General features: G+C 56.6%; 1 protein-coding gene across 4 annotated transcripts in view; it reads left to right on the top strand.

The window, feature by feature from the left end:
* Nucleotides 1-462: 462 nt before the first annotated feature.
* Nucleotides 463-10,094, top strand: part of SLC6A6 (solute carrier family 6 member 6) — an 84,011-nt gene continuing 74,379 nt past the window's right edge. For 3 of the 4 annotated variants that reach the window (XM_070360597.1, XM_070360596.1, XM_070360598.1), the window contains exon 1: nt 615-752. Coding sequence is in view for 1 of the 4 variants with exons in the window: in XM_070360595.1 (XP_070216696.1) it covers nt 464-752 (289 nt within the window). In the remaining 3 variants the exon portion in view is untranslated. Of the gene's footprint in view, nt 753-10,094 lie in introns of all 4 variants that reach the window. The other variant, XM_070360595.1, reaches the window with a different exon arrangement.

Raw genomic sequence — 10,094 nt, 5'->3', positions numbered from 1 at the left:
GGGAGCCCCGGCCGCACCCCCTGAGCCAGGTGGAGCGCTAGCTGTGGGCTTGGTGCCTCGCGCTGGGTTGGGCTCTCCCGCTCCTCATCGGAAGACCGGAGGAGGGGGCTGAAGACCCCCCTTCTTGGCCCTCCAACCCGCACCCCCGCCCCGCCCTCCTTGGCGCCAGGCGGTAACTGGGTGCCTCGAAAGGCGCGTGCCACTTGGGGCAGCGGGGACCGAGCGCTCGCCCGCCGCACGAGTGCGCGCGCTCGGCGAGCCCGGGGCTCTTTGTGTCCGAGCCCCAGCGCGCGTGCGTGTGCGGTGTGTGCCTGTGCGTGTGTGTGTGTGTGTGTGTGTGTGTGAGAGTGAGCGCGCGCGCGTGTCCCCCGTGGGGGCGTGGCCGGCGCCCCAGACCCGCCCCGGGCCCGCCCCCGGGCCCCGCCCCCGGCCCGGCCAAGCTGGTATTTTTCCACCCAGCAGGATGGGTGATGCTGAGAGCTGCCTGCTCAGACAACAGACACGCGAGGTCAGGAAGAAGCCGCTTATAAATTACTGCTTCCTCCGCGCCGCCACCAGCGCCGAGCTCCGGGTCCTGGCCGCAGCCCGGCTCACTAGTCAGCGCCGAGCCCCAAGGACCGCGAGCTCTGAGGTCGAGCCCCGCCGAGAGGGAGCCCGAAGCGCGGACCCCGCGGGCCAGAGATCGCGCCGGCGGGCAGTCCCTCGGCGCGCGGAACCGAGCGCGGTTGAGCGCAGCGCCGTGGCCGCCCCAGGTACCGAGGGAGACGGAGCCGGGCGCGCGGAGCCCCCGCCTAGTCCCCGCGCCCCCGCCAGCCCCAACCTCCTCCCCGCCCCGGGGGGCCCCCAGTTCCACCAAGGGCGGGACGGAGGGTCGTTCGCTCCGTCCCCCAGCGGGGCTGTTATTGTTCCCCTGGCGAAAGGGCTGGGGCATCTCGAGCAAGGAGCCAGGTGTGTGTGTGTGCGAGTGTGTGTGTGTGTGTGTTCCGGTGTCTCCATCTCACTGGGGGTCTGCAGATATCTCCGTGTCCCCGGGGTGTCTGTGTGTTTCTAGGGGTGGCTGTTTCTCCCAGCACTCGGGTGTCCCCGTGTGTGTCTGCTGTTCTGTGCTCTGGGCAGTGCGTGTGAGGTTCTGGTGTGTGTGTCTGTGATACCTGTGTGTCCGTGTCTTGGGATGCGTGCCCTTGTGCCGCCTGGAGTGCATCTGTGTGAACCTCTGTGTGTGTGTGTGTGTGACTGTATCTCCGATTACCTGTCTGTGCACGTGTGTGTCCCCAAGTGGGGCTTCTGTCTCTGGCTCCCCGTTGCGGACACTCGCGTGTCCTCTACTGTACCTGAGGGAGTGTCCCCGGGTGCCTGAAGGACCAAGCGCCCAGAGCTGGTTCTCCAGGGCAGAGCTGAGCAGGTGGAGGTGACAGGGCGGCGCGGCTCTGAGGGTGCGGCGGGCAGGTGGCAGTGCCAACATCCAGCCACCTGGAGCGGCAGGACGGAGGCCCCCAGGGACAGCCGGCAGGGACAGCGAGACACATCCTTCTCGAGATCTCTCCCTTCCTGCTGGGGGTTCCTCTTTTGCACTGGAGGCTCTGGTCCCCCTCCCACCTGGGGAAGTCAGAGAGAGGCTCGCAGGGGCCTCCGCCGGCGGCTGAGGCTTCGTCCTGGACCAGAGGGGAACCTGTGGGCTGCCCTCCCGGGCACTTGGAGGGAGGTGTGTGCTGGGCCGGGCTATTTTGGTCACTGCTCAGGCTCTGCCAGATCCTGGCCTCCCCCAGGACCAGCCCCAGAGGCTTGGGAGGTAGCCCTGGCCCCCGTTTCCTGCCTGGGGAAATAAATCAGCTCAGTAACTGCCCGGCCACTTGAACAGAGGGTCTTGGGGCTGAGGTTGAGTGGTGCGTGGCTCCCTTGGACTTGGGAGAATTGGCCCCTGCTTTGGTACTGCTGCCATTCAAATAAATGTCATGGGGGAGATCTTTTTTTAATTTCTTTTTAATTTTTTCTTGGCTGGAAAGGAGGGGAATCTCATCCAGAGAATCCCAGCCAGAAGGAGTTTATTTTTATGAGAGCGAGCGGGTGGTGAGCGCTTAGCAACCGCCTGCCTCCCTCTCGACCAGGGAGGCATCCGGGGAGTGTGGGGTGGGCACACGGCGAGCGGGGTGCTATGGGGGTGCAGTGGGGGAGGAATTCCATCAGAATGGCATGGAGGGGCTGGCGGGCCCTGGAGGAGAACCCCCCATAGGGTAAGAGTAGGGAACTGGCTGGAGGTCTTGGGCCTGGCTCAGCAACCCCTGCCCCCGTTGACCTTGGGCAGCCTTTTGGGGGGGCCTCAGTTTTCTCATCTGTAAAATGGGTGGAGTAAACTGGTTAAGGGGTTATTGGAGAATGAGAGGCAGGAGCTTGTCCCCAGGGAGCCAAGACCAAGGACTGCGCCTCTGTCTTAGCTGGCAGATGACCTTGGGTGATTTCCCCTGTCCACTCTGAACCTCAGCTTCGCAGTCCAGGCAGCAAGGACGCCAAGCCAGCCTCACGGCGTCCTTGAGGGGATTGAGGGAGATGAGGCTGAATAAGCCTGTGGTAAGCTGTAAAGCCGGGCTCGGCTTCGGAGCTGCCGATTAGAGGGTGTCACGAGGTCCCGGGTCACTGTGGTGTGGGCAAGGGCCAAGGCGCAGCCTCGGGCTCGTGTCCTCTGGGGCTGCCCTTGGACGACCTGTGGTGCAGCTGCGGGCGCCCTGCCCTGCCCCGTCCTGCCCATCTCACCCTCGGGAGACCCGGCACCAGCTGTGTAGTTGGCAGGCCCCGGTGAGCGGGTGGCGCCCATTTTACAGATGGGCAAACTGAGGGCTACCCAGAGGACTTGGCCTCGATTGGACAGCACCAGGGTCAGGCTTCAGGAGCGTTGCCTCAGCCAGCCTTGAGTCTGGGCTCTGCGGAGCTTTCGTCACTGCAGAGTTGTAATTGTACCAGCACCTGGGGAGCATGAAGGACAAAGGTCCCCAGGGTTGGAGGGTGAGTGTGTGGGCCCCTCAGCACCTTGATTCTGCCCCTAGTCACTCATTCGGCCTTCTCTGTGCCTCTCCGGGGGCCCTGCCTACCCCAGTGTCAGCACCCCCTGCCCCTCCACCCCCGCTGGCAGGCTCTGAGGGTGGTGTTGGCTCACTCTCCACCTGTCAGCTTGTCAAGGGATTCAGGACCCTGTCAGGCTTTATCTGAAGGTCTTTCCAAAGGTCCCGAAATGATAAGACACTCGCAAGTCATTCAGCACGTTCCTGTATACAGGAAAGAGCTGGAAAATAAATGACTGAGGACACCTGGGGTGCAGCCAGGCTATAGCTGGGAGGGGTCTGAGTGGGAATTCAGGCTGGCCTTGGAACCCCAGGGTCAGCGGGCGGGTGTGGGCTGCCTCCCGACCTCTGCCAAAGGTCATCAGTGAGGGTCGGAACCCCAGGGTCAGCGGGCGGGTGTGGGCTGCCTCCCGACCTCTGCCAAAGGTCATCAGTGAGGGTCGGAACCCCAGGGTCAGCGGGCGGGTGTGGGCTGCCTCCCGACCTCTGCCAAAGGTCATCAGTGAGGGTCGGAACCCCAGGGTCAGTGGGCGGGTGTGGGCTGCCTCCTGACCTCTGCCAAAGGTCATCAATGAGGGTCTTCAGGGTCACGTCTCGCTCCTCCGTGATGGCCAACTTATCTCTGCCAAAGTGAACTTACAGGTTCTCTGGGGAGGAGCCTTGTGTGCGGAAATTCCCGGCGGGGGGCGGGGGGGATGCTTTCAAGTGTGAGTGGGAGCTCTTTTTTTTTTCTTAAACGTGCCTCATTTCTTTGCTCTGGTCTGTTCTCACCGGGCTCTGGATTTGGAGTAGAATATTGGCCTTCGAAGAGTTCGCAGCCCAAAGAGAGGGAGGGAGCTTGGCAGGATGACTGCCCCTGGTGACCCCGCCGCCCGTGACTGCTCTCACTGGGTGTGAGATGCCAAGGGTGTAGGCAGGAGACGTTCCAGCTTCTCAGAGGAGGTGATGCTGGAGCTGGCAGAGGGACAGGGCGGGCTGGCATTCCAGGCAGGGGGGCATAGCGGGCGCAGAGGCACGGCGCAGCAGTAGACAAGCTTGTGTGTCGAACAAGCCTCGCAGGGGACCCAGCTGGAGAGAGGAGTAGGAACCAGGTGGTGGAGCACTGGGCACATGGGCCGTGGAGATAGAAATAGCATCAGGCCGGGTTTAGGGGCAGCGGCGTAGAAGCCAGGTCAACCTGAGGGGGCAGGAGGCCCTCACGGGGAGTGGGGGGACCAGGCAGAGGTCCGGGATCCAAGGCGGCCAGGCTACTGCTCGTCAGGGCATAAAAGCATTTTCCATGCCAGCGAATCTTGCCCTGAGCTCTTGTAAACACGGGGTGAAGGCCCGGACATGCTGTTTAACAGATACACAGGCCATTAACCGTGCCTCTGGCCTCCCCAGAGCAGGTAGCCCTGGCGCCTGAGCTGGAGTGCATCTGCCCTGGACAAGGCGTGGATCAGGGCGTCCCTGCCCACCTCACCTGCTCAGAGGCTTCGTTTGGAGACCACGGCTGAGGGGCAGGGGTGGGGGGGCAGGGAGAGGGCAGAGAGGATGGAAATTGCTCTTCTGTCTCTAAACACCGACTTGCTTTTCTTTAAGCTTGACATTAAAAATTAAAAATGTGCAAAAAAAAAAAAAAGAAAGCACAGCAGAGACAAAAAAAAAAAAATATCAGCATACACAAAAGTAGAGAGATAGTATAATGAACCCCATAAAAAAAAAAAAAAAAAAAAAAAAAGGTGGGGAGAGAGGAATAAATTAGTAATTTGGGAGTAACATATATATATATATGTTATATATGTGTGGTTTATATATATATATGTGTGTGTGTGTTTATATATATATATGTTATATACAAAAAAAGAAAAAAAAAATAAACACCGACTTGCAGATGAGAACTCACCCAACATAAGCAAAGGGGAGGGGGTGTGCAGGCAGTGGGGGCAGGTCACCCCAACCGGAGTCTGGTAGCAGAATTAACCTGAGTGACTTGGTACACATTCCGGTTCCCAGGCTTGGACTTACAGGACCCAAATCCCCAGGGGATGGAGCCTGGGCATCGGTATGTTTCCAAGTTTTCAACTGTGACTGTTTAAAAAAATATATTAAAATCGAGATATGATTTGCATTCAGTGAAATGCAAAGATTCTGTTACAGTTTGTTGAGTCTTGTCGGATCGCTACACCTGTGTAGCCACCATTCAGGTCAAGCTGGAGAACGTTTGCAGCTCCCCTGGCAAGTGGACTTGTGCCCTCCTGCTCCCAGAGACAACCTGTTTCTGATTTCTATCACCGTTAGGTTTGCCAGGCCTAGAACTGGGTGGATTTATATGGTACATACCCTTCTGTGTCTGGCTCCTTTCCGCTGGATGATTTAAGATCCATCCACGCTGTTGAGGGTGTCAGTGGTTGGTTCCTTTGATTGCTGAGGAGTGGACGGATGGGTGGACGCCCCTCGGTTTGCTGTGTCCACTCTCCTGTGGATGGACCTTTGGCTTGTCTCCAGTCTGGGGTGGTTATGAATGAAGCTTTTATGGGTCCTTGTGTACAAGTCTCTTTGTGGGCATATATTTTCATTTCTCTAAGAGTGGAGCGGCTGGGGCGTAGGGTAGATATTTGTTAACTTTATGAGAAACTGTCAAGAGTGGCTTTTAATTACAGAAACAGTAGACCTCAAGCAATACAACACTGTACCAAGTAAAAGTGGTTCTTGAAGAGGATTTTTTAAGAAGCGCAGTCTGGGCTTCAGCCTGTGCGTCTGGCTGACATTCTGTTCTCTCGTCCCTGCCGTCTGCCCCTTCCTATAGTAACAGTGAGGCCTTTAAGAGTACACGTTGCCCTCTGCATGCAGCTTTGGCTCTACCCCTCAGATGTCTAGATGGACATGTATTCCTTCTAATTCCCTTTTAGATCAGTTTTCATTTCAGTTCTGGTTTCCCCTTGGACCCAGGGTTCGTTAGGATCTGTCCAGCGAGCGAGCTGTGGTTCTGTTTTGTTGTTAACGACAGGGGCGTCATCCTGTTCTCAGTTCTGCCAGTTTCACTGTTCAAAGAGCAGACCGCTGTGGAGCCGACGTTCGTCAGAACGTACAGGTCTCCCAGCCATTCTGAACAGCTAGTCTGCATTTGGGAGTCATCGACTGAGCCTGGCCTGTCTTATTCACCCCGAGAGCCGCCAGCTCAATGAATGAAATGCCCCCACCCGACGGCTTGGAACTTACCCTGAAAGTGGGCAGAGAAGCCGCCGAGGGCCGGAACCGATGCTTATTCAGCCCCGACGGGTCTCTTAAATCCCTTCCTGCGTTTAAGCCCTGTGCCTGACTCGGGGGTTCTCACCTCCATCTTCTGGAAGACTTCATCCACCCTCAGAAAAGAGCCTTCTCGCCCACCACACAGTTGGTACCAGAAGGACAACCAGTGTCTCTGCCCCTCCTCCTCCTGCTGCATGTGCTTTTTTCACTGAGCGTCTTCAAGGCTTCTGGCCTAGGACAAAAGCCAGAGGGAGGGATGGTGGATAGACCAGCCCCTGGGCTGAAGGCGCTCCCAGTCTGGGGAAAGAAGATCTGTATCAGGAAGGAGTTAATGAACAATCCCAGGGCATCACGCCAGGGGCAGGGAACGCTAAGGAAGGTGGCTGGGGGTGTGCAGACTTTGGGGTCACGGAGTTAAGCGGACCCCACCCACCCATTTAATGGATGGGGAGACTGAGGTCTGAAGGAAGGCTCCATCGACAAGAGACCCTTGTTCACAAACTTGTGGTTCTGCCCGCCCCCCTCACCAGCTCGGCCCTCAGCCCGCCCTCCCTGAGCAGAGGCTGGGACCACGTCTCTGCGGGCTCCCTGGTGGGGACATTCTGCGAGTCTTCCCCTTCCCACCACTCTCCCCTCCATACAGGACGGAAGAGCTGCAGCGGGGTTCGCGCAGAAAGTCCTTAACACCGCCAGGGTGCTGCTGCCCGCTGGGGGTGCAGGGTGCGGCTGGCCTTGGGTTTCAGCCGAGTCATGCTCCTTTGGGGCAGGGCTCAGGAAGGGGGCGGTCTTAAAGGCTCTGCCCTTCCGCCCCAGGGCCAGTCAGCACCTGGAGACCCAGGGCCGCTCGTGCCTGGTGGTGGACTCAGGCCTTGGTCTTCAGAACAGCCGTTCTGTTACCCGATGGCACCTGGTGACTTCTCTCGGGGCGAATGCTATCCCAGCCCAAGACCACAGCCTGCTCACCCAGCCTCATGCCTCCTGGGCTTCGCTTTCGTTTGTGGGGTTGCCAGGAAAGAGGGGGCTGGGAAATGGGGGTGCTGGCTCTCAGCAGCTCGTCACTGTCTGGCTCCCAAGCCGGCAGGGGCTCCCTAATGCTTCGTGAAATCAGGTCCAAACTCCCCAGCCTGGTGTTCAGGGCCTCACCTGATCTGGCTCCCGCCCAGGGCATATTCTCTCCTGCTCCCACATCTCAGCGCCCCGCCCTATGATCCGGCTGGTTTCTGCTCCTAGGCCCAGCCTCCAGCTCTCAGCCCACCCCATACCTCAACCCAAAAGCCCCTTCCTTCCTTCCTTCCCTCCTAAGTCCCACTCCCCCAGGCCAGCTTGAGGCCGCCTGCTTCATGAAGGCTTCTTGCAGCCCCTTAATGATGCTGGCACATCATAAGCCCCCCCAGAGATGATCTGCATCCAGGTGGGCTTAATCTCGCCTTCCTCTGAGCCCCGGAGGACCTCTTCTCTGCCTGGAACCCAGACCTGTGAGGTCTTGCCTTTTGTCCAGTCACCTGGCCGAGGGCATGGCAGGCCGCAGTGGCCATCCGTGCTGCCTGAGTCCCTTTGTCCTGAAATAAGAGCCTGCAGTTTGACCGTCTGAGTAGGTCCTTGGAAATTACATCCACCCATCTCCATACATCCCTCCAACAAATGTTAGTTCCAGACCCTGTCCTGGGCCCCAGGCATGTGGCAGGTGGACAGGGCAGACCAGCTCGAGCCCTCATGGGGCTGACCACAAGAGTTAAAGGACTTGTTAAAGGGCACCACGGCATCAGGGTTTGGGAGCCCTTGGCCCTGGCTTGCTGTGTGACCTAGGCAAGCCCTTCCCCCTCTCTGGTCCTAACCTGTAAGGAAGCGTCACTTCCAAGGGAAATGCCTGCTGAGTGAAGCTGGGAAGGACCCTTTTTCTTTCTGTTGGGGAGCACACACCATCAGCATAGGGGTGATGGGCCTCTGGGGCCCCCTTTAAGGATTCAGCTGTGGTCCCGTCGGTTTTCAGCATGTCCGAGCCCTTGCTCTACAAGGGGCCACCTGATCCGGGAGTTAGAGTTCAGAGATGCTCTGTTCAGAGCTGTCGAACAGGTCTTTAATGAAAAACTCTTCCTTGGGGGAAGAAAGTGGGTTTTTATTCCATCATTGGTAGAAGGTATGTTGGTGTTCAGTTGCTAAGTCGTGTCCGACTCTTTGCAACCCCATGGACTGCAGCCCACCAGGCTTCCCTGTCCTTCACTGTCTCCGGGAGCTTGCTCAAACTCACGTCCACTGAGTCCACTGGATGGAGTGATGCCATCCAACCATCTCATCCTCTATCGTCCCCTTCTCCTCCTGCCCTCAATCTTTCCCAGCATCAGGGTCTCTTCCAACGAGTTGGCTCTTCGCATCAGGTGGCCAAAGTATTGGAGCTTCAGCTTCAGCATCAGTCTTGAGAGTCCGTTGGACAGCGAAGAGATCAAACCAGTCAATCCTAAAGGAAATCAACCCTCAGTATTCTTGGTAGAAGAATATAGCTTAGAATGAATCTTAAAAAAAAAAAGACCTGCCCTTCCAGCCTCTGTCAGTGAGGACTGAGCAGAATTTGTTGCTGCTTCCACTTCTCATCGATAGAAGTGGTGAGTTTGCAAAGATTGCATCCCAGGCCTGAATAAAAGGGTACAGTTCAGTTCAGTCGCTCAGTCGTGTCCGACTCTTTGCGACCCCATGAATCGCAGCACGCCAGGCCTCCCTGTCCATCACCAACTGCCGGAGTTCACTCAGACTCACGTCCATCGAGTCAGTGATGCCATCCAGCCATCTCATCCTCTGTCGTCCCCTTCTCCTCCTGCCCCCAATCCCTCCCAGCATCAGGGTCTTTTCCAATGAGTCAACTCTTCACGTGAGGTGGCCAAAGTACTGGAGTTTCAGCTTTAGCATCATTCCTTCCAAAGAAATCCCAGGGCTGATCTCCTTCAGACTGGACTGGTTGGATCTCCTTGCAGTCCAAGGGACTCTCAAGAGTCTTCTCCAACACCACAGTTCAAAAGCATCAATTCTTCGGCGCTCAGCCTTCTTCACAGTCCAACTCTCACATCCATACATGACCACAGGAAAAACCATAGCCTTGACTAGATGGACCTTTGTTGGCAAAGTAATGTCTCTGCTTTTCAATATGCTATCTAGGTTGGTCATAACTTTCCTTCCAAGGAGTAAGCGTCTTTTAATTTCATGCTGCAGTCACCATCTTGCAGTGATTTTGGAGCCCCAGAAAATAAAGTCTGACACTGTTTCCACTGTTTCCCCATCTATTTCCCATGAAGTGATGGGACCGGATGCCATGATCTTCATTTTCTGAATGTTGAGCTTTAAGCCAACTTTTTCACTCTCCACTTTCAATTTCATCAAGAAGCTTTTGAGTTCCTCTTCACTTTCTGCCATAAGGGTGGTGTCATCTGCATATCTGAGGTGATTGATATTTCTCCCGGCAATCTTGATTCCAGCTTGTGCTTCTTCCAGTCCAGCGTTTCTCATGATGTACTCTGCATAGAAGTTAAATAAGCAGGGTGACATTATACAGCCTTGACGTACTCCTTTTCCTATCTGGAACCAGTCTGTTGTTCCATGTCCAGTTCTAACTGTTGCTTCCTGACCTGCATACAGATTTCTCAAGAGGCAGGTCAGGTGGTCAGGTATTCCCATCTCTTTCAGAATTTTCCACAGTTCATTGTGATCCACACAGTCAAAGGCTTTGGCATAGTCAATAAAGCAGAAATAGATGTTTTTTTGGAACTCTTGCTTTTTCCATGATCCAGCAGATGTTGGCAATTTGATCTCTGGTTCCTCTGC

Source organism: Bos mutus, chromosome 22 (assembly GCF_027580195.1).
Source record: "Bos mutus isolate GX-2022 chromosome 22, NWIPB_WYAK_1.1, whole genome shotgun sequence".
Classification (NCBI taxonomy): Eukaryota; Metazoa; Chordata; class Mammalia; order Artiodactyla; family Bovidae; genus Bos; species Bos mutus.
The sequence above is the reverse complement of the archived record's forward strand: the minus strand, read 5'-3'. Positions and strand labels throughout refer to the sequence as shown.